The sequence below is a fragment of the Neofelis nebulosa genome, chromosome 11 (genome assembly GCF_028018385.1).
Source record: "Neofelis nebulosa isolate mNeoNeb1 chromosome 11, mNeoNeb1.pri, whole genome shotgun sequence".
NCBI lineage: Eukaryota > Metazoa > Chordata > Mammalia > Carnivora > Felidae > Neofelis > Neofelis nebulosa.
Window position 1 is genome coordinate 87,802,789 of NC_080792.1, and position 24,942 is coordinate 87,827,730.

At 46.9% G+C, this 24,942-nt stretch overlaps 1 protein-coding gene across 10 annotated transcripts in view; it reads right to left on the reverse strand.

The window, feature by feature from the left end:
- The window catches only part of KDM2B (lysine demethylase 2B), a 154,901-nt gene that overhangs the window by 23,823 nt on the left and 106,136 nt on the right, over positions 1-24,942 (reverse strand). For all 10 annotated transcript variants that reach the window (XM_058691304.1, XM_058691307.1, XM_058691302.1 and 7 more), the window contains one exon: positions 24,515-24,601. In XM_058691304.1, coding sequence (XP_058547287.1) covers positions 24,515-24,601 — 87 coding nt within the window. The remainder of the gene's footprint in view (positions 1-24,514; positions 24,602-24,942) is intronic.

Below are 24,942 nucleotides of genomic sequence, written 5' to 3' on the forward strand. Positions count from 1 at the left end.
CTCTATCCTACCTTTGCCTCTATTTGTTCAAGTAACCCAGAATGCATCTTTGTTAATTTCAGCATGAACTATTCTCAGCAAAATGGAGTGATGGTATCCACTGACTTTCACCTTACAAACTGGCCTCTTCAACCCCAAGGCCACTTGTTGATTTTACCAGCCCAGCTCCACCTGTTAAGGACATCTAGAGTCCATAACTGTCCCCCACACAAAACATAGTATTCTGACACCTCTTCTCCATCAGTTACTCCTAAGCATTTTCCTTAACAGCAATAGTATTTTGGTAGTTCTTTCATTCACTTGTTCATTCATTCCACAAATATTAACAGTGCATCCTATCCATCAGATCCTCTTCTTCTGAATATTCTTGGGCAGAACCTCTTCAATCCCTCATGTCTAAAATACTGGGATTAAAATTACTTGGATTAACCTAAATTAATGAAAAGACATCCCATGTTCATGGATTGAGAGACTTAATATTGTCATGATGGCAATACTCCCCAAAGTGATCTATAAATTCTATGCAATCCCTGTGAAAGTCCCAGCTGTTTTGTTTTTTTGTTTTTTTTCTTTTTTTTTGCAGAAATCGACAAGCTGACCTTAAAATTCATGTGGAAATGCCAGGGACCTGGAAAGGCCAAAACAATCTTGAAAATGAAGAGCAAAGTTGGAGGATAAATACTTCTTGATTTCAATACTTACTACAAAGCTCCAGTAAACAAGACTATGTGATGCTGGCATAAGGACAGACATATTGATCAACGGAATTGAGAATCCAGAAATAAACCCTCACAATATTTACGACAAAATGAATTTTGAGACCAAGTGATTTTTGGCAAGTGTGTCAAGATGATTTAGTCGGGGAAGAGAATAGTCTTTTCAACACATGATGCAGGGACATGCAAAAACAATGAAGTTGATCCCCTACCTCACACTATTTGTAAAATATTACCTCAAATTACCTCTTACCTAAATGTAAGAGCTAAAACTATAAAACTCTTAGAAGAAAACAAAAGGGTAAGCCTTCATGACCCTGGATTAGGCAATGATTTCTTGGATAGGACACCAAAAGCAGAGGCAACAAAAGAAAAGAGATGGACTAAACTTCAAAACTGAAAATTTTTGTGCTCAAAAGGGGCACAATCAGGTGAAAAAGCCCAGAGAGCAGGAGAACATATTGCAAATAATACATTTGGTAAGGGACTAGTATCTAAAATATATAAAGAACTCTAATGACTCAACAATAAAAAGACAAACATCCCAATTTTAAAATGGACAAAGGATTTAGGGGCGCCTGGGTGGCTCAGTCGGTTGAGCGTCTGACTTCAGCTCAGGTCACAATCTTGCAGTTGACAAGTTCCAGCCCCACATCGGGCTCTGTGCTGACAGCTCAGAACTTGGAGCCTGCTACAGATTCTGTGTCTCCCTCTCTCTCTGCCTCTCCCCCACTCATGTTCTGTCTCTCTCTGTCTCAAAAACAAAGATAAACATTAAAAAAAAAATTAAAAAAATTAAAAAGTGGACAAAGGATTTAAATAGGTATATTTTCAAAAACATACATACAAATGGGGAACAAGCACATGGAAAGATGCTTAACATTACTAGCCAACAAGAGTATGTAATCTGCACTGGAGACTCATTCATTAATGAGTCACAGGTTCACCCATCTGCCTACTCAAGTGTTTTCTGGCTGAGAATTCTGTACCAGATTCAATGGTAGGTGCTGGGAATACAGAGATGAATAAGATACATCCCATACCCTCAAAGGCATTAGAGTCTAGGGTGAGAAAAACAAACCACCACGTAAATGCAATGCAATGTGATGGTGATGATAACGATATTACAAGTAACGCTGTCTGAAGTAATCATTCCTTTCAATATTCACATCAGTAACCTATGAGACAGGAATTATGATCTCCATTCAGGAGGAAACTGAAAGAAAAAAAAAGTGAGGAAACCGAGGCACAGCAGAGTTAAGTCACCTACCTAATGTCATACTGCCAATGAATGAGAAGCTGAGATGGGCGCCTCAGCAGTGACTCTAAAGCATGACCCCCGGCATGCTGACCCAGAAGAAATGCCTCATCTCACTGGGAAGGGATATTGGGAAAAGGGTCACAGACAGAGGAGGTGGCGACGAAGGTGGGTCTTAAGGGAGAACAAGCCGCATCTTCAGGCCGAGGGTAGGGGTGGGGGTAGGGAGCAGATATTCTAGGCAGAAAGAAGAGTAATAAGATAGAGACGTGAAGTGACATGACATGTTCAATAGCCTGACACAACTACTTGAGATGTCAGAAGCCCAATCTTGTAGGGCCTCATAGGACACAGAAATACGGTGTCCCCTGTAAGAGCAGTGAAAGGACTTTACGCTCAGGAGCAACATGCACAAGTGTGAGGAGTGACTTTCTGGACAGTGAGCAAGATGACAGGCGGGGAGAGGAGTTGAGAAGGGTACGACGACAGGAGTCCAGGCTGAAGATGATGAAGGCATGAGCAGAAGCCACAGAAGCGTTGACAGGGAGGGGATGATTCAGGACATGTTTTAGAAGCAGACCTGGTTTTAGAAGCCCCCGGAGGCTGCCTGAACATGGGGCATACAAGCAGGAAGAGCCCTGGAAAGCTCTGAGGTTTATAGCTTGAGCAACAGGAGAACAAGGGGCCTAGGAGAGGAAGGAAAGATCAGTGACTCCACCGTGGACACACAGAATCTGAGGAGCCACAGGACATTCAAGGAAGCTGGCCGGCAGCGGGAGGGACCAGAGTGGATCCACAGCCGGGAGTCAGCATCACATACTGTTAAACTAGTTAAGTCCACGAGGCTGCCCAGGGAAGACGGGCGGAGTGAAAAAAGGGTCCTGGACACTACCTCCAAGACTACGGACATTCAAGGGCCAGTGAGAAAGACCAGCCCGCGGAGGAACGGCCGGAAAGGCAGGCAAAGCAGCAGGCGGTTGGGTCATCCCTGAGCCAGGGAAGAGTTTCAAGAAGGGACGACTGTCCAGAGGAGTCAGTGAGAAAAACAGTGAAATGTGGCTGTGTGGTTTTACAGTGAAGACTGTTGTATATTTCCCAGCAAGCTACCCCCAACAGCAGCACACTGACACTCAGCCCCACGAGGGGTAGTGATGGCCCCCCCCACATCTGTCATGCTAATGCTGTACTTTACTGCATAACATAGATTCACCTCAACATATGTCTGTTCCCAAATCTTCATGCATAATGGACATCCCAGAAAAAGCTGGATGTTAGCAGCAGTGTGGGGCCCCTTAACACACACCTGTAGACTCCGGGGAGGGCTTTGGTTTGTTTATATACTGAGGGTAAGGAGCAAGAGAATAAAAACACGAGAGCTACCGGAAACCCAGGGGATGCGAGGACCTCTGGAGAATCTGAGGAAAGCTAAGGACCTTTTCCCAGAAAAATGCACACAAAGTCACAAACCTTTGATATTATTTCAGGAAGGTTCAGGGACCCCTGTCTTAAAATTTCATGAGAAGCTACAATGAGTAATACAGTAGTTATGGCTGCATAAACTTCTGAGAGATTTTCCTCTTCATAATTTTCTATTATTTTTACTTTTTTAAAACAACAATCACTTTTAGTTTAAGAAAAGGAACAAAGCTATTTTCACTTCAGGGGTTTAAAAAAAAAGATGGAACACATATTCTCATTAACAGCCCTTTTTTGGGGGGCATCTCCTCAAACTGAACACAGCTAAAGAATTTTCTGACACATTCTGCACTGGAGAAGCAAATCAAGTCCAGGGAAGAAGGCCCAGCCAAGAGTGAGCACTGGCAAAGAGCAGGCAAGGGGTCTCCTCCTGCCCACCATCACCACCTCGCCCCCACCCCCCACTGGGAGCAGGGGGGAAAACCCAGGCTGCTGGGGGAAGCCACAGGGCAGACACACCTAAGGAAGCCTGATGCCGCCCAGGACCGGACACCAGCCTCAGGTGGGCACTAGAGATGGGCACGGACTTTTAAAGTGGAACAGGCAAAATTCTGATGCGGGGTGGGTGTGAGAGGGGCCAGGTGCAGCTGCTGGGGGTAACTGGGCAAGAGCAATTCCCGACAGGGCCTCCGCCGGTCTCTTTGTGAGTGTACCTGCGTGCCCACTCCTCCCTGGAGGACACTTTACAGAAGAGTGGGATCTAGAGCCCAGAGACTCACTCTCCGGTGGAAAGACGCAAATGCTTTCGAGATCCGTAGAGGAAGCCACTGTTCTCAGGCCCAAGAAATCCTGAGGCTGAGAAAGGCTGAAAAACCTAGTGAGGAAGGGCTAGAGGAGGCCAACAGCAGGGAGTTACAGCCTGGAGCTTCCGCAGGCGTGGGGTCCTTCACTGACAATCTTCTTCTCTGCCGGGAATATGGGAAAAACCTGATGCCCACTGACCTGGCTTAGGGGTCAGCTCAATACACCTGAGTGAAACAGACCGCCTTAAAGTGAAGCTCAAGAACTTCTGTTGCTGACAGCTCCGGAAGGGCCACACAGGGCTGACTATCCTCAGGAGGGGGAAAGCAGTCTGGCTACCGGGAGCACAGGTCCTCTCCTGAAGGAAGGCTCTCTCAGGAGTGGCAGACCTGAAAACCGTGGTTATTAGCCCAGAGACACATGAAATCTTGTTTCATACCTTGACAAAGATTGCATCTACCATAGGCCACAGGGTGTGGCCAAATTAAAAAACCAAAACAAAAGCAAGTAACAGGAACCTCAATCCAGAAACACCAAAGCACAGTCCAGGCTGGCTACCAGTGTCTTCTTGTGAATAAGCAGATGCAGAAAGAGTAACCTGCTGGCAGGAATTAAGCAGACCCAAACTGAACTGAAAATTTTTCAAACCAAGATTTGGTGTGAACCAAGAAGCAAGAACTGAGAACCATTCACACACTGTGCTGCTGACTTGATAAAAGTTCCAAGACAAAAACCACTTGGGTTGGCTCTGGGTTAACCCAATGCCTAAGACCGACGAGATTCAGGAACGCCTCATGAGGTGCATGTGCCTGAAAAATATCCCAGCAAAACTCAGAGAACAGTAAAATGCAACTAAACAATAAGATTTAACTTCATCTGTTAGATAAAACCACTTAATGATGTGTCTGATACAATTTACGCGCAGCATATACAGCGCTTCCTCAATCGCCCCCAACGGACGAGAAAGACGTTCCTACATCTCGGCCTGAACATTCCAAAACATCTTTATTCGACTTAGGAAATGCACCCAGGATTATAAATAAGCATCTTATTCACCTGGTCCCATGCCCACATGATAACTTAACCCACCCATGCTTAATTCCTCGCACAAGTCCACCTAGCCTGTGTCCTGTTTCAAATGTTGTGCAGACTGCACTCCGTAAAACCTCAACTTTCTTCCCCCGCTTCCTAAACACGAATGTTCCCGGAGCAAATTCACGCCGTAAACACACCCAGGGCTTTGTTTTATACACAGATTTCTCCCCCCTCGTCCCAAGAGAGGTTGCTTTCCCTTCTAAATCCAACCCAGGCCAAATACTGCCATCTGGGGTCACGGCTTCCTCCGCCCCGCCGTGGCGGAGCGCACTCGCCGGGTTCCGGATTCCCCGCGCCGGCCCGCGGCTCGCACCCCTTCCTGTCTCCGTCTGCCCACGGCGGGCGGCCGGCGCGCGGCGCCCAGACAAAAGCTCCGGCCGTCGGGCCCACGGGCCCCGGCGTCCTCCAGCCTAGAGGCCGAGGGTCCCGGTGCAACTTTGCAAACAGAAATGAGGGAGGCGCAGGCGGCCGCAGGTCCGGGTGCGCCCAGGGCGGCCGGCACGCGCGTGGGCCGCGGGCGAGGGCTCGAGGGGAGGGCGAGGCGCGCCCTGGCCGCCAGCGCCGGCGCCCGCAACTTGCCCGCGGGCCGTGGCCCGCGCCCGGCAGGGCCCGCCCGACGGCGAGGCCCACATTGTCCCCGCGGCACTGCCGGCCACCCTCGCGCACAGCCGCTCGCACACGCCCCCTGCCCGGGCCGGCTGCGGGGCCCGCGGCGCCCCGGCGGCCGCCGGCCTGCCGAGCTCCTCCACGCCCCGCTCGGGCCCGGCCCTGGCGGCCCCGCCGGCGGCGGCTGCAAAACTTTCTCCTCATCGCGGCGGCCGCGGCGTCGCTGCCGCCCGGGGCGCGTCAGTCGGTCGGTCGGGAGATCGGCGGGCGGGCGGGCGGCGGGTCCCTCCCTCAGCCCCACCCCGGGCCGCCGACCTGGTCCGGCTCCGATTCATAGTCGTCGTCCTCGGCGCTCACGGACATGGCCATGGCTCATGGTGGGCCCAGGCTCGCGCGCGCTGACATGGCTGGAGCGGCGCCGCCGCCGCCGCCCGCCCGGAGCAGGCTCGGCTCGCCCTGGCTCGGGCTCGGGCTCGGGCTCGGGCTCGGGCGCCTGCTGCCGCGAGGAGGGAGCCGCGCCGCGCGCCTCGCACGCCCGCGCGGGAGGGGGCGGGGAGGGGCCGGCGCGGGGAGGGCCGGGGCGCTCATGCATATGCATGAAGCGAGCCAGGAAGGGGCTGGCCCCCCGGGCCGGCGGGCCAATGGCGCGGCCGCGGCGCTCGGGCCGCACACAAAGGGAGCCCGGCCTGCGGTGACATGGGGGCGGGCCCGCCGAGGGCGGCCCCTCGCGGCCGGCGCGCGGGGACTGGGACTGCGTGGGGGCGTGCCCCACGGCCCGCCCGGCCCGCGCGCCGCGGGATGCACATGGGTGGCTGCACGCCGCCGCCGCTCTAACAGGAAATGCACGCCCGACCTGGGGTGGGGTCTTTTGTGTGGTCCTGCGGGGCGTCTGGCAGGAGCCCCGGGGCGCACCGGCCACGGGGGGCGGCCCTGCACGCGACGCCAAGCAAGACTCCCTGTGCCCCGGGCAGCGGGCACACAGGCGCCCAGGTTTGCACATGCTTTGGGACCAGGACCTGATGCCCGCGAATACGGGAGTCCCGTACCCGGAGCTTTTAGGCCCACTGGCTTGCATACGGTGTGGGGGCTCAGTTCCCCCGGAAGCGGGCAGTTGGGTTGGGTAGGTACCCTGACGCTGCCCTCTCTGCTCTCAGGTTTGCCTTTCCAGATCAAGAGGGAGTCCTCGTGAAACGTACTGTGGTGCAGGCAGGAGTTCCCACACAGGTGCTGGAGTTGGACGCTCCCAGAGAGAACGCCCTGAATGCACTCTGCCCCGAGTTGGGCGCCCCACCGTCTTGGACAGAAACCTTCCTTCCAGTGGTACCCTGGAGGTGATATGCCCTGGAAGCGATCTCAGAAGGGGCAGGGCACTTGCAGGCCAGAACCCAGTTCTCCTATGAGATTGGCAGTGTCTGAGCCTGGCCCAGAAGGAATGGGTTCTAAATTCTTAAACTGTAAGAATTTAAACTGTAACTCTTGATGCTTAATCCAAAAGCAGCCCAGTCCTGCAGAAAATTGTTACTGGAAATCCAGATTGAGATTCATTAAAAAAATTAAAAAATGTCTATGGGACACTTTCCTCCCTCCCCCTGCCCTTATTCCGAAGAGGAGCTCTGACCATTAGCTAGAGTAATCAATGCTGTTTGTTATAAGCATCAAAACCACAGTTAAACTCAAGGCGCAGATGACTTAGCTGGGCAGCTGGCATACTTATTGTCTAACTAGGAATGTCCAATATGACGCTAAACATGCATACCTGTGTGTGCTCAGTTTCTTCATCTGTAAAATGGGAAGGTATGCCCAACCCAGGGATGAGCAACCTTATGCAGAGATCAAAGCCTTTCCCAAGAAAAAGCTTATTAGCTGTGAAATCTCGTAATCAACTCTGCAGTGTTGTCCAACTGTTATTCATGCCCAGGCCACTGGCCATGAAATCCACTGTGAGAACAGAAGGGACCCACAGGCAGGTCACCGCCTGGGCTTTCAAGGAAGGCAGAATGTATGTGGCAGAGACCTTGTAAGTAAAACTCAGGAGCTTCCAGCAGGGAGTCAGCAGGAGTGGGTAAGCAGGAATGTCAGTTTTACTGAGTGGATTCTGAAGTCTGTAGGAAATTTATACACCCACTGACACTATGGGGGAAAAATCCCAACAGACTTGCTCTTTACTGAAACATATTTATTCTGCGTTTCCTTCCTGCCTTCTTCCTTATAGTTTCTTTATAGTTTCCACAAGCCACTCAAGGTTAGCAAAAACAAAATGCAAAAGAATATCCCCCTCCTCTACCTTACTCCATCCCCAAAGATCTCAGCTTTAAAAAAGCTACAGTGATGGACCTAAGTCTGTATCTGATGACCTCTTAGGGGCCATTCTACCCACTAGGAAGCCCCTTAAAATAAAGGGGAGGGGCTGATAATATGCTAATCATGCTTTTACTTCATTGTCATTCATTGTGGTCAGAACTGCAAAGGTAAGGAAGTGGGACTTTTTCTTGAAGGTCTCTCCCATTGCTTATCAGGAATGCAAGATCACCTAGACTTGTCTTCGGGCGATTTCTTTTGAACTCTCAAAAGCTCTTTTCTGTATTTAAGGAAGTAAAAAGACACGGTTCCCATTTATCATGGCACAAAGAAGAGAAGGGGAAAATGTTGATAAACAGAAGCTGTAGCTAACACAAACTTCCTTCCACCATATCATTTCTGAACTAGAAGGGGCCTCACCAGACCCCCTCACTTCACAAATGAGGAAATGGAGACCCAAAGAAAATTAGGAAATACTCTCAAGCCCAGGGTCCCTTATATAATAACACCACCCAGAGACCCCCATCCTTCAGGGGTCCAGACAATAACAGCAGCTAATATTTACTAAAGCATGATTGCAGGGCTAGAGCCAGTGGTAAGTGTCTTGTAGACATTATCTCATTATTCCGTATACTTTTTTTGAAAGAGAGGGTGCAAGTGAGTGAGGCAAGGGTAGAAGAGGCAGAGAGAGAGAGGGAAAGAGAGAAGAGAGAGAATCCCACAAGGGGCAGAGAGAGAGAGGGAGGGAGAGAGAAGCGGGGCTCACCCGAAGCGGGGTTCGAGCTCCCCCAATGCAGGGCTCAAACTCACCAACCATGAAATCATGACCTGAGCCAAAGTCAGATGCTTAACTGACTGAGCCACCCAGATGCCCCTACCTTTATTTATTTTTTAAGTTTATTTATTTTTCGAGAAAGCGCATGCACACAAGTGGAGGAGGGGCAGAGAGAGAGAGAGGGAGAGAGAGAATCCCAAGCAGGCTCTGCACTGTCAGTACAGAGCCAGATGTGGGGCTTAAACTCAGTGACCTTGAGATCATGACCTGAGCTGAAATCAAGAATTGGACGCTTAGATAGAGCCACCCAGATGTCCTATGCCTTTTTGTTTGTTTGTTTGTTCATTTTCTTTCAGAGAGACAGAATGCATAACTGGGGGAAAGGCAGAGAGAGAAGGAGAGAAAGAATCTCACGCAGGCTCCTCGCTGTCAATGCAGACCGTGAGATCATGAACTGAACCGAAATTAAGAGTCCAGACACTTAACTGACTGAGGCCCTTATTTATCCCATTAAACAGCCCTATCAGGTATGTACCATTGTTCACCCATTTTATAGATGAGGAAACTGAGGCATATTGCTGCTCGGAAATGAAAGCACCTGGATCTGACTCTGCAGGCAGCTGGAGCCTAGAGCCGAGAGCCTGGGGCTTGGGCTGTTAATCACACCGCTCCGATCCCTCACGCCAGAGCCAAAAGAGGATGCCAAATGAGATCGATACAAGCATCCAAGTGAAAAACTCAGACTTCTGTAGAATTAAATCCACTATCCCTTATTAAATTTTGCAAATTCTGTATTCTCGGTTCAAATTCAATTTCAAGGCAGATAGGTATGGTTTTGGTAACCAAACTGCTGTCTGATCAATCATCTGTCAGGGGCCAGGTCTGGAAGTAGGAAATCAGGAGTGAGACATGATAATGCAGTGGATCCTCTCCAAACAGTAAGAAGGCTCCTGCCAGCCACTATCCTAACACCTCTTCAAAATTCCTCTTTTGAGGGGTGCCTGGGTGGCTCAGTCGGTTAAGTGTCAACTTTGGTTCAGGTCACGATCTCATGGTTTGTGAGCCCAAGCCGCACGTCAGGCTCTGTGCTGTCAGCTCGGAGCCTGGAGCTTACTTCCGATTCTGTGTGTCCCTCTCTCTCTGCCCTTCCCCCGCTCACACTCTGTCTCTCTCTCTCATAAATAAATAAAACATTAAAATTTTTTTTTTCTAATTCCTCTTTTGACACTTGCAAAGAACTTCTTACTCCTCCCCTCAGTCAAGTTTCCTTTAGCTAATTGGCACACACAATTATCCAACATTTGTTTTGTATTAAAAGCGTGCTGGGCTGTATATAAAATACATTATGCTAGGGGCACCTTGGTGGATCAGTCGGTTAAGCATCCAATTCTTGACTTCGGCTCAAGTTATGATCTCATGGTTCATGAGTTTGAGCCCTGCATCGGGCTCTGCACTGACAGTGCAGAGCCTGCTTGGGATTCTGTCTCCCTCTCTCTCTGCCCCTACCCCCTTGCTATCTCTGTCTCAAAATAAATAAAAATAAACTTTATTTAATTTTATTTTTTTAATTTTTTTTTTAACATTTATTTATTTTTGAGACAGAGAGAGACAGAGCATGAACGGGGCAGGGGCAGAGAGAGAGGGAGACACAGAATGGGAATCAGGCTCCAGGCTCTGAGCTGTCAGCCCAGAGCCCGACGTGGGGCTCGAACTCACGGACCGCGAGATTGTGACCTGAGTTGAAGTCAGATGCTTAACCAACTGAGCCACCCAGGCGCCCCAAAAATAAACTTTAAAAACGATTAAGGGGTGCTTGGGTAGCTCAGTAGGTTAAGCATCCAACTTCGGCTCAGGTCATGATCTCGCAGTTTATGAGTTCGAGCCCCGCATCGGGCTCTGTGCTGACAGCTTGGAGTCTACAGTCTGCTTCAGAATCTGTATCTCCCTCTCTCTGCCCCTCCCCTGCTCTCACTCTGTCTCTTAAAAATAAATAAACATTAAAAATTTTAAGAAAAAATGTATTCAGAAATACATTATGCTAGCCCGGGACCAGCACAATTGCCACCTGAAAATTTAGTGTTTACATTGTGCTTCTAGGCTTATCCTTTCTCCCTCATCTTTGACCCTCAGAGCTGAATGCTCTCCCAGCTCCACTTAGCCAAGGCTTATATTCTTAGAAAGAGCTTCCCAAAGCTGATGCCACCCGAGCAGTTGGTGCTTGCCCTGAGCCAGGAGGATCCAGAACTTCCACCAAGCAGTGAAGAAATAAACAAAAAACAGATGGGAGGCGAATCAGCCTTGGTCACAGTCGGCACCCACTTCCCTGTTTTCTCTCTGTCATTTAATTTTCTGGTCTGCCTATCAGATCATGAGATACCAGGAATGACCCCTATATGCTGAGAGATTGTGCCCAGAATTAGCCACCTAAGGACACTGCAGGCTGTCCCCAGTGCAGGCACAAGCCCTGAGCTTATTAGGTTAAAGGAGGGGAGCCATCTTCTCTATCCCCATTTCCAAAAACAGGGACAAGTTGCCCGCTGGACTCTGGACTTCCCTAGGACAAGGGTTTCTCCTATGTGTGGCCCCTTTCCTTGTGCCCATGTCACAAAGGGCATGGCTAAAGCTTGGGAACATTATTTTCCAGAGGATCAAGGCAGGGAAAGAGAATGGATTCTCTGTCCAGACCAGTAACTGGCTGGCACAGTCCTAAACCAATGGACCCCATTTGTAAACATGCCCCTAAGGAGGGAACAGAAATGACAGAACAGGCACACGAAGGGGTAGCTTCCCAGCACAAGTAATAATTTATACTTAACAAGCACCAGGGAATGCGTGCTTCAGTTATTTTACTATATTTTACCCTTTGTCTCTGTTTTTCAATAGGTTTTTTTCCCCCTTAACAGCAAAAGGCGGTCTCTTGGAGAGTTATTTTTCTAATAAAATGTAAATAAGAGGATTTTTTACATTGTGTCACATAGCAACTTAGGACTGATTCCAGGGTTGCCTGGATGAAACTACAGTTCAAAGAGTGTCTGTATGACCAGCCAAGGGCTGCAGTGATTTCTGCCGAGGAAATAATAATGTTATTTAATTGCTTTCTATTTTCCCCCTGGAGAGTCATTCATTCCACAAGCATTTAAAAACCATGTATATTTGTCATATGGGTCCTTTAAACAGACTGAGCTTTCTTTTAAATGGGGTTCCTCTCCTAATAATGTCTCCTTACATTACCAAAATCAACCAACAAATATTTACATTCACTGGAAGATTTGTGACTGGGCACAGGATTTTTTAAAGATTAACTAATTTAACAGGTGACCGACATTGATCTGAGAAATGTTTTCCCGCCATCCACCCCATTTCCAGTTCATTCGCTGACCTTAGGAAGTTACTTCCCTTCTCTACTCATTGCCCTATAAAAATCCAGGCTAAGGCTGAACATTCAATTTGGACGAAATAAATGAGTTCACTTTACAAACCCCTCTCCCCTGGGGCTCCGGAAAATAGGAGGGGCTAAAAATACTAAAATGCCAGCATAATTCTGGCCTACAACCAAGACTTCTGTACTTTAAAAATATTTCTTCTTAACAAGACCACATCTCCCCCCTTCGTTGCTTTCCTAATGGACACCCATCCCATTATGTATCTCCCCATCCTCCAGAGAAACACCTTACAGAATCAGAATAAAAAGTTCTGCATTTTCAAAGTTTTCAAAGGAAAAAGACTAAATCCCAAAATTACTTAAGATGGGATGATAACATAGACAAGAGGCAAAACAGGAGTAAAATTGAGTTCATCACTGATTAGCAGCTGTTTACAATAGCCAAAATGTGGCATATCCATGCGATGTAATACATATTTTTTTTTATCCATCATCATTGAGAGTGATCTTAATTCCTATTCCTGAAAGGTAACCTGGTTAGGAAATGTAGGCCCTAAACCCTGGGGCATGTTGAAACTAACCAAACCAAAGAGACAGTTGAATCACCTCTTAAATGAGCTGCTAACAGGCACTGTGGTGATCTGTTGGGCTCTGATGGTGCTTTAAAGACTTTAGGGAAGCCTGACAAATGCAAATGTACAGTGGTTGGTGTGGCTGGGAGTAGGGATGGGGAAACACTCTCTCTCTCTCTCTCTCACACACACACACACACACACACACACACACACACACACACACTTTGGCTGCAGCCATAGCCCTCTCTTCATTTACCATTCTTGCTTTTCTTTAAAAATGGCTCATCTCCAGCAGGCCAATTTGCCTTGAAAAGCCCCCTGGATCTATGAAATTCCATGAGTTTATCACGACACTCAACATAGAAAAAGCCTGACAAACTCATCTGTCACCATTTGAAATGGCCATTAAACCAACTCCTTATTTTGAAAATTGGTATTTAAAAGGGGAAAATTGAGAATGTATATGGTCTTTTCAGGAGGAACTGTATTTAAGGGTGGCCCTAATTGATGAGGGAAAACTGGAGGGAAAAAAGCCAAGTCCGTGATGTAATTCTCAACAATTTATATCAGTGATTTATTTCTCAATAAAATTTGGGGGAGGGTGTGCCAGCTAATTCACAAGGGAGAGCATGATAAAGTTCCATTTTCATCTTTTGATACAATTATTGACACAGGAAAGAATGAACAACTGGTACTGAAACCATGAGTGAATGATGGAGGGAAGCAGGGAACCGGGAACCAGGGGGCCAATGGATCCCCTTCCAGATTGTTCTCTGGAAGAAAGAGGGACAACCATAACTGAATAATGGGGTAACAGACCACCATCACCTTAATCCACCATTTATGATATTTAACTTTAACCAAGCTTTTAGATCTCATTTCCAGTTTACAGAAATTACAAGAGCTAGGGGGAAAGTTCCATGACACCACAGGGAAGCAATCAGAAAAATTCACATAGTGAAGGGATCCTCGGGAGGACACATGGTTCCATCTTCTTTACAAATCAATGTCCTGAGAAAGGTCTAGATTGAAATAGAATGAAAGTAGATTCAATGTACTGTCCTGGATTGGAGCCTGGTTTAGATAAAGCATCTGCAAAGGATAATTTGGGAAATCTCACTATAACCAGGCACTAAGTGGTATTAAGGAATTATAAATTCTGGTAGGTGTAACCCACATGATTTTAGCTGTGTAGAAAAATATTTTTCTTTTTCAGAGATGTAAACTAAGCCCTAAGTATTTAGGAGTAGAATGACATGATGTCTGTAACTTTCTAAAGAATACTTCAGCATAAAAAATAAAGCAAGTTGAAGGGGTGCTTGGGTGGCTCAGTTGATTAAGCATCTGATTCTTAATTTCAGCTCAGGTCATGATCTCACAGTTTGTAAGATAGAGTCCTGGGTCAGGCTCTGTGCTGACAGTGTGTAGCCTGCTTGGGACTCTCTCTCTCCCTCTCTCTCTCTCTGTGCCTCCCCCACTGGTGTTTTCTCTCTCTCAAAAAAACAAAAACAAAAACAAAAACAAAAAACTTAAAAAGAAAAAAAAGAAGAAGGCAGGTCCCCCATTCACAGACAGGACCAGAGGATAATATTTTAAGTAAACAAACAAATAAATAAAATGGTTATTAAAACAATCAATTTTATGTTATATCTATTTTCCCACAATTAAAAAAAATATGATAAGAATCAAAGAAAAGGAAATAAAAGAAACACCCTCCCTCAGGAGAATGGATATATCAATAGGGAATGCTCAAACCAATAAGCCTTGCTCCACGGAACCATCCTGTCCCATAAACATTAACCAAGGGAGACATGAATCTAAATGTCTCAACTCCTTCAGAGTGTTTTGCTGCTTAGTTCTTTACACACACTGGTGGAGAACTCCAGTGGGTCAGAGTAGGTGTTACTCCAGCTGTCCCTTCTCACCTGCTTTCTTCATGTGTGATTAAAGTTCCCCTCATCAACAAATACACTTGCCCTTGTCACCTTTATAACAAAAAAGCAAAGTTAAACGATGTAAATACCTCACCTGTGTTCACCTACTCGTGCCTTTTTTTTCTCTAGATCACCTAAATTTGGAGAACACATTACCTGGCAGCATCATGCGATCACACACACATCCATCCTTCTAAAAAAGCCAAATGAACGGCGCCTGGGTGGCTCAGTTGATTAAGCATCTGACTTCAGCTCAGGTCATGATCTCACAGTCCGTGAGATCAAGCCCCATGTCAGGCTCTGTGCCGACAGCTCAGAGCCTGGAGCCTGCTTCAGATTCTGTGTTTCCCTCTCTCTCTGCCCCCCTCCTCAATCAATCAATCAATCAATCAATATTAAAAAGCCAAATTATGGGGGGGGGGCACAGAAGAACATGATAACTTATTCCCCATGTCAATGATCAAGTGTCCTCCTTTAACATGGGAAATATATGATGACATTTGACAATAAGAAAAGTCCGAGGAGGGGCACCTGGATGGCTCAGTTGATTGGATGGCTGACTTTGGCTCAGGTCATGATCCATGGTTTGTGAGTTCGAGCCCCGTGTCGGGCTTGTGCTGACAGCTTGGAGCCTGGAGCCTGCTTCGGGTTCTGTGTCTCCCTCTTTTTCTGCCCCTCCCCTGCTCGCACTGTCTCTCTGTCTCTCAAGAACAAATAAATGTTAAAAAAAAAAGTTTTTAATTAAAAAAAAAAGAAAAAAGAAAAGTCTGAAGGATAGGCCATTGTTCCAGAAATAAAACAAGGATAATGGCAGGCAATCACTTACAGTGCCTGCCTGGCTTTCTAATTACCCCACCAAAGGCAGGAGCCCGCAATATTTCAATTGCTTTCCAAGAATTTGTCTTTGGCGTTATTAACACAGACAGCTGAGCAGGTTATCAGACTAAGAAAGAAATCCTCGGCTGCAGACTTTAATTACAGGTTATTTTAGCTGAACGCTGACTTAAAGTTCAATAAAGCAGTTCTAAAATGACACAGACGATGGCTGAGAAATTCCAGGTGATTTCTAAGTCCAGTGGGATAAAGAAGGTTGTTTAAATCTGAGGGACAAAAAAAGGGTCCAAAAGTACCCATGAGCAATGAACATTCCATTTAGCATTCTTTCACAGTTGGCTGGGGCTGGGACATAAAAGTTGCAGTAAGGAGAGATCCACATTCTCACCAAAGAGACATAGGTAGAAGAAAGACAGCTAAGAGCCTGAAACGGATAGAGACCGATTTCATCTTTTAGATATGCTGCGAAAACCTGTGATCGAGTTCATTCACTCAACAGACATTTCCTGGGTCCTTGCTATCTGGGAGAAATCGTGCATGACAGGATAAAAATGGAGAAGGAAAAAATTAATAAGATGAGCTCCAGTCTCAGGAAGCTAGTGAAGGCCATAAAATGCAGAGTAGAATATAGACGTCCAGTGGAAAGAGAGACTGGGGAAGTACAGCCGTCAGGATCTTGGCAGGAAATGGATGGTACCCTGGCACCCTCATACCAGGTCATGTGGGAGCATTTAACAGAGACTCGGTTTGCAGAGGGTAAGTGGGGTTAGGGAAATCTACAAGGCACAGTGTTGCACCTCAAGCCTAGCAACGGCCATGAGACATTTCCTCCCTTTGGCTGATGGGCTATGAGAGCGAACAGTTACTGGACTGGAAATGCAGAGAAAAAAGTTAGAGAAGGCCACAAAACAGGAATCGTGGCCTTCAAAAGAAGGAAACAGCCAACCTTCAATGATCCCATGGGGAGGAAGCTAGGGGAATAAATACCCCAGCCTCTTTCTCCTCCCACATTTCCATCTCATGCTGGTACTTCCCATTGGCTGAGCCCAACCAGAAGCCAGAGAAGGCAAGAAAGCCCTTTGATGGAGTCCACTTTTGGAGCAGGTGGGAGAAGGCTGGAGAGGGGCTCTGAAGGTACAAATAGAAAACATCCACCCCAGGAAGCTTCCTGGTGAAGAAGTTTGGCTGGGCTTAGAGGTGGAAATTTTGTACATGGGGAAATAAGAAGGGCATTTCCAGAAGGGGAATAGTGTGAGCAAAGACCAAGGCAACTAAATGGAAAATATGGAGTAATTCAGTTCCCCTGCAATGTTGAGGAGATGAGAGAAAATCATGAGATTCCATGGCAGAAACACAAGTGAAGACTTGGACACTTGGGACCGGGTCAAGGATTTGGGAGATGATTTAAAGATGGAAGGCTTGACAAGTTTATAGGCTGAATCTTTTTTTTTTTTTTTTAATGTTTATTTATTGTTGAGAGAGAGAGACAGCGTGTGAGCAGGGGAGGGGCAGAGAAAGAGAGGGAGACACAGAAACTGAAGCAGGCTCCAGGCTCTGAGTTGTCAGCACAGAGCCTGACCTGGGGCTTGAACCCACGAACTGTGAGATCATGACCTGAGCCAAAGTCTGGTGCTTAACCGACTGAGCCACCCAGGTGCCCCTATAGGCTGAATTTTACCTGCCCCAAAATTCATATAGTGAAGTCTTACCCACTCTGATGTGTCAGAATATGACATCGAGTCTTTACAGAGGTGATTTAGTTAAAATCAAGCTATTAGGGCCCTAATTCAGTATGACTGGTGTCCTTATAGAAGGAGGAAATTTGGACACAGACACGTACAGAGGGGGGACAATGTGAAGACACAGGGAGAAGACAGGACGCTTACCTACAAAAAGCCAGCAGGCAAAGCCACAGTTCTGTCCTGCCTAGGTCTCATGTGGTGTGCTCTAGAAGCTTCTACCCTCCGGCTTCGGTTCACTCCACCAAAAAGGGAGGGTTCTGATGAAATCCCTGTCATCCGGCTCGCAAAACCATGTGAGTTCAGCCACAAACCGATTTGGAATCGGAGCTCACAAAAACTGGTCCAGAGACCTGAGCCCCAGCTTCTCCGTTCACCACCGATGATTTTCTTCCAACTGGATTTTTCTACTTGTTGATGTTGTATGCAACACTCTCCAGAATAAGCAGGCTATTTTTGCGGGTACTCTTTCATCACAGGTTTCTGCTGCACTCCTGGGAACCTGCTGGACTTCACAGATGACTCAGCTGTCACTGAGGAAAACCCTGGGGATTCCAGACGAGGGGCCCCAGATTGTTTTCCATTTGCTTCCCTTCACTGCAGCCTACCCACCATCCACTGGTTTCTCTTGCCTTTCTCTGCTCTCCTGGTGCCAGGGCTCGCTCACTGCCGGCTTCCTCCCTGCCCGTGAGCATTACACCCACCGGCTCTTGGAGTCTGCTCTCAGGAAGCTGAAAAGACTGGGCACCCTTGCCTCCTACCCTGACCCAGAAGCAAAGCCTGTGGCCTCAACAGCCTCAAACCCTCAGGGGCACTGTCTAAGGCAACAGTCACCCACAGCACCCGGGACTTCTCCTTTCGGGGGAGTGAGGAAGGGATAAAGGAGGAGAACCACTTTTTTAAACAAGCTCCCCCGTAAGGGTATGCCGGCCATTTCAGAAAAGCCATGACTACTTAGAGGAGAATGAAGTCACTAGGGTCTTTGCTTGAGATTAAGTGTTTGCACCAGCCAATAGTAACTGAAGGATGGGAAATGTCTCTAAACTCTTCACCCCCTTCCCCTGCTCCATGCCATTCCTTCCATATCCGCTATTTCCATAGAGACCATCACCAGCCTTCTGGAAGGCAAATTCAGGGTTGTCAATTACTTATAAGCCATAATTGCAAAAAATCACATTAACTATCACTGACTGATAGCCTACTGTCAAGGTATTTTACAGACGGCATCTCACAGCAACTCTACAGGAAAGGCACTATTAGCCCTTTTTACAGATGAGTAAACTGAGGCTCAGTCTTGCCTACAACCACACAGTTGGTGGCAAAGCCTGGGTTCAATTCCCAGATGCATCTGACCCCAGAGCCCACCCTAGTCATGCATGAGAATTGCCTGCAAAGTGTCAAGAAAGTGTAGACCTCTCAGGCCCCACCGCAAACCTACTAAATCTCGATGTCCCAGACCAGGCCCAGGAAGCTGTATTTTTTTTTTTTTTTTTTCCTACAAGTTCCCCAGGTAAAGCTGATGCCAGCAGCCTGAAGACTGGCTCTCATTAGACCGTAATGCCTTTCTGGGAAACTACCTGGCCCTGAGTAGGCAACAATAAAAGGCAGGCATTATCGTCATCCTCCTTCTCCTCGTCATCAATTTAATTACTCCGGGGGTGACAGGAATCGACAGCAGGGCAGAAAAAGAACAGGAAGTACACGGGGCCTCTTTTTATTGAATTATGTGCCTCTCTTTCAGGTAAGGGCTATGTGTCACACCAGAGGGACCCCACACTTATCAAGCCTCCCAGATCTAAATGACCAACTGCAGAGGAAGGGGAAGAGAAACAAAGGGGAACCAAGAGTAACACAGACATCAGGTGTGTGTGTGTGTCACTTCCTGCCGTGGTTCCTGCGTGGCCCTGTAACGTCCCCATAAGGAAGCCAATCCAATAACTGAAAAGGGCTGTCCCACGTCCCCTGTCAGGGTACTTGTGCATACACACTCCAGCCTGTCTGCTCCTAACTCCAGAAAAACTGTCAATAATTGAAATTCACGTGGCAGCCCAGTTTGGCCACTCAAGCTGATGGGTTAAGACGCAGACAGCTGTGGCTCAGTCTCCCCTCCTTCCTCAGTTTCCCTCCGTGTGAAAGCACCAGCAAGCTAGCTGGGTAGAAGTGTCTGGCTGGTGAGCCGAAGGTCAACTTGCTAATAAGACTGAGGTCAGAGGTCAAGCCTCAAAGAAGCTCAGTTCTCCTGGCTCGGTTCCAAGGTCACAGACAGGCCCCCAAAATCCTGCCACCTGGTCATAAAAGAGAGCAGCCAGAGTGTAGACGGATCAAAACAAATCCATCACCACTGGTGGGAACAGCCAATCGGGGGAATGGTGACGGATGGTGATTCAGTAGCATCTTTGATTTGAAAGACACGACATCAGAAGTGACCTCACAGCACCTAATCAGTTCCAGAAAAGGACTTTGTTCTCCAGGAGACAAGGTGGGAGATCAAAGCATTTCTTGCTAATCATCATTTAGCATTAATTACTTGTTAAGTAACCTGACCCAGACCCAATACCGCTCCCTACCTCGCATCCTGACAGCCTCAACGAACACCCTTGATCTTTCAACCCAACCTGCATCAAATTGGGAGCAAGCGGACTGCAAACCTGGGAACGGACAGACCCCGGGCGGCCCAGGCAGTCAGTCGTTCAGTTACTTCTCCTTTTCCTGTGAACTTTTTAACCCCACCAGCCAGGAAATGCATACACAGGGCAGCGGGCATCCCCGCCCCCGCTTCTCCACCACACTGCACGAGTTCCTCAGATCTGGGCACTAATGCCTCTCCATTCACAAGCTGTGTGGCCCAAGGCATACCGGCATCCCTCTCTGAGACCCCGGTTTCAACTGCACGCACAGAGATAACGCTATCCACACCTCCCAGCCTCGTTGTAAGGATTAAACAAGATGTAAAAAAGACCTCTAAAGATTGGTCCATACATTGTGTAGGAAACTACAGGGGGTTGGGGCTGTACTGGCAATAATTTATTTCTAGAGCTGAGTGGGGGCCATGGAGTTCATTATTATATTACTTACATCTTTTTTTGTGGCTCTGAAATAATGTATGATAAATGCTACAGGTTGAATTGTGTTCCCCCCGCCCCCCAAATTCTTATGTTGAAGCCCTAACCCCAGTGCCTCAGAATGTGACTACCTGGAGATAAAGTCAGGAAGTAACTAAGTTAAAATGGGGTCATTCGGGTGGGTCCCAATTCAGCAAGACTGACGTCCTTATAAGAAGAGATTAGGACACAGGCACACACAGAGGGCAGACCACGTGATAACACAGAGAGACAACAGCTATCGACAAGCCCAGGAGAGAGTCCCCAGAAGAAATGCGTCCTGCCAACTGACTTCTGGCCTCCAGAACTGTGAGAAAATGAACGTCTGTCCTCTAAGCCATGCACACAGTTTCTGCAGCCCTTGCAAACTCACACAATAAACCTCAGATGAGTTGTAGAAACCATAAGCTGAATGAAAACGAAAGAGACAGTACTAGTCTGGCTCTAATCAAAAAGATGGATAAGGGCGCCTGGGTGGCTCAGTCTGTTGAGCGTCCAACTTCCGCTCAGGTCATGATCTCGAGGTTCGTGGGTTTGAGTTCTGTGTCGGGCTCTGTGGAGACAGCTCGGAGCCTGGAGCCTGCTTGATTCTGTGTGTGTGTCTCTCTCTCTGCCCCTCCCCCCGCTCGCAGTCTGTCTCTCTCTCTCTCAAAAATAAACATAAAAAAAAAATTTTTTTAAATATAAAAGACGGATCATAAGTGTTGGTGAAGATGTGGGTTAAACTGAAACTCTCATACATTGCCAGTGGGAGTGTAAAAGGGTGTAGCCACTCTGGAAAACAGTCTAGCCATTCTTCAAAAAGTTAAACACAGAGTTACCATGTGACCAGTCAACTCCACTCCTAGGCATCTACCCAAGAGATATGAAAACATGTATCCACACAAAAACTTGTGCACGAATGTTCAGGGCATCATTATTCACAATAGCCAAAAGATAGGGACAGCCCAAAGGTCCAGCAACTGGACAAGGGATGAACAAAGTATGGTCTACGAACACAATGGAATATTATCCAGCCATAAAAAGGAATGAAATACTGACAGACGCCACTATGTGGGTGAAGCTTAAAAATATTATACTAAGTGAAAAAGCTAGTCACAAAAGGTCAAGTATTGGATAATTCCATTTACATGTCCAGAACGGGCAAATGCATAGAGACAGAAAGCAGATTAGTGGTTGTCAGGGGCTGCGGGAGGGGAAGATTTAGGGGTTGGGGACTGGTTGCTGATGGACTTTCTTTCAGAGGGCATGAAAATGTTCTAAAATTAGACTGTGGAGATAGCTGTCCAACTCTCTGAATATCCCAATTATACTAAAAAGTGACTTGTACACTTTTAGCGGGAGAACTGTACGGTAAGCAAGGTGTATCTGTTTCATTATAAGGTGTTTAAAAAAAAAAAAGACTGGTACCCCCAAAGTATTGTTTGGTTTAGTATTGTTAAATCTCGAATGTTCTCTCTTCACTGTCTAACCAGCCGAAGGGCTTCAGTCTCTCCCCCACCCCCAGATTTGATATTAGCCACGTGACCTTGTGTATAGACCCGTGCTTATACACCAATCCTCCACAAAAATCTTAGATAAGGGCTACTCCCCCCAGAAGCCTGCTTCCTGTTTCAAGCCCTTTGGAGGAAAAGGGCAGAGGGTTGATTTTTTTTTTTTTTTTTTTTTTTTTTTCTAATGCCTATAAGCCTCTCAGGAGTAAACTGAGGGTCTGAGGCACAAAGGACAGGACACATCAGTAATCCTGAAGTGCTTTCCCCCAGAGAAGTTCCTTTGGACCCCTCCATTAATTCTGAGATTACAATGGGTCGTGGCAAGTTTGTTTTTTCAAAGCCCATGTTCTGTAAACCCTAATCCCTCCCCCAAAGCAATTCCTTAGCCGGGAGGGGAGCAGGCAGTGAGGCAAAGCCACCATTTCCTCTTCAAGTTCAGAGCAGCCGTGGGGCCCGGCTAGGTTGTTGCAAGGCGCTATGTTTGCAGGTACAGTTTGCGGTCTGAGCAATGGTGGTTGTGTTTCTTGCCCATGTAGGGGAAAGTGAACATTAAAACCCCACTCACTTCCATGGATCGGGAAACTAATGGCAGAAGCTATGAAAGTGAATCCTTTTTCATTTCTACTGCCACTTAAAGTCCTACTAAGCTTCAAAGAGAATTAGAATTCAATACCCACAAGTAATAGGGGCCATCTTCCCCAGCATTCTACATGTAGGAATATACCCTAAGGAGATAATCAAACAAAAGTGGAAAGAATGACCTAAGAACATCACTGTCCGATAGAAATGTAAAGTGAGCCACACATATACTTTTATATACTTTTCGTAACCACATTTAAAGAGGCAAAAAGAAAAAAGTGAAATTAACATTAATAATCCATATATTCAAAATATTATCATTTCAACTAGAGTTGCCAGACTGAACAAATAAAAATACAGTACACCCAGTTAAATTTCAGATGAACAACGAATAATCTTTTTTAGTGTAAGTATATGTGATATGTGGGCTATATTTACACTGAAAGTTTGATTTGTTGTTTACCTGAAATTCAAATTTAAGTGGGGATCCTTTCTAAAATCTGGCAACCCTAATTTCAACATGCAATCAATATAAAAAACAAATTAATGAGTAATTTTACAGTGTTCTTTTTTGCACTAAGTCTTTGAAATCTGTTGTGTATTTTATACTTCTGTCGCATCTCAATTTGAGCTTGTCATATTTCAAGTGTTCAAAAGCCATACAGCTAGCAGCTACCATTTTGGACAACACAGATCTAGAATATTCCTCTAAATGTTTCTTATAAGAGAAAAAAAAAACAAAACCAGAAATTGGCAAAATACACATCAACAAAGAGGCTGCTGAAGTCACAACTAACATTTAAAGAGCCCTAACCACTGGTCACTCCTTGTCCTAAGAACTTTGCATACATCATTCCTTTTTTTTTTTAATAGTTAACCAGAAACAAATTCAACAATGCATTATCTCATCTAGTCGTCACAACAACCATTTGAGTAGGTGCTGGTATAACCCTTTTTTACAGATGAGGAAAGTAAGGGCCCAGGGAGCATCTATAACCTGCTCAAGAAAGTGGTGAGCTGAGTGTCGGCAGATGGGCTGATACATATGTGTCCTACCCCAGCACAGACTTTGGAAGAAGACACACCAAAATGTTACTGGTTTTCTCTGGAGAATGGACTTTGAGGTAGACACTGGTTAACAGTCTAGTCTCTGCTGTCAGACCGATCACCTTGCCCTCGGCTCTGCCAGGTGCCCTCACAAGTGGCCTTACCTTTCTAAACCTCAGTTTCCTCATCTGCAAAATGAGAGTCACAAGTGTCTGCCCCACAGGGCTGCTGGGAATCTAAAGAAGATAAGGGATGCAGGGGATGAGGCAAAGCAACCTGCTCCTGGTAAGCCCTCAGTGACATTACTGTCATTCTCCCTAGGGTCTTGGTCTTTTCCTATTTGAATAGACTTTTTCATGGTGAGCATCAATCAGGTTTACAAAGAGAAAAAAAGTTACTTTCAAAAGAGAGGAAAGAGTCCTTGAAGCAACTGGAGGAAAAAAAGAAGGAAGGAAGGAAGGAAGGAAGGAAGGGAGGGAGGGAGGGAGGGAGGGAGGAAGGAAGGAAGGAAGGAAGGAAGGAAGGAAGGAAGGAAGGAAGGAAGGAAGGAAGAGAGGGAGGGAGGGAGGGAGGGAAGGAAAAAGGGAAAGAAGTCCCCTAAAGAAGGGGATAAGTGAGCCATCATTTCCCCACGGTTTTCTGAGTGGCCACCAGGTGGCCACCACTGCCTACAGTTTCCACAGCTAGGGAAAATGATTCCTTTCAAAAAACAAAAATTTGCAATAGACAAATCACCAAAAACATTCATCTTAACTGGGGTGCCTTAGGCCAGGAGTCCCCCCTGAAAACTTGCCCACACTCATCTTACAGGAGATGTGAAAGGCAGCGGAAATGGTCCCTCAGCTGCGGGCAATCTGCGTCTTACCTTTGGAGTCTTCTTTGGCCAAGTGACTACAGGGACCCCAGTGACGGCCAGACTGGGGTCGTCGTCTGCATGCTCCTTCAGGACATTCTGTGGCCAAACAAAGGAGCCATATTAGCCCAGAGTAGAGGGAAGGTCTCTGAAGGGGGCTAAGACTGGACCTAACCCAGTGAAAGACTGATAGGCCTCTGCAGTCACCCACCACCCACACACTCAGTAGAAACCAAGTCACTAGGGTCCGTCAGAGACCACAAGACACACAACATCCTCCTTTCCGAAAAATGTTTAAAGAGTAAATCACTCACCTCCCTATGACTTCTATGAAAGTATCACTCACTGACCGTATTTATAATGTGCCAAATATTTATCTCCAGCACCAGGGACTCACACACAACCTCATTCAATCCTTACCAAGTACCCCGGGAGTGGGC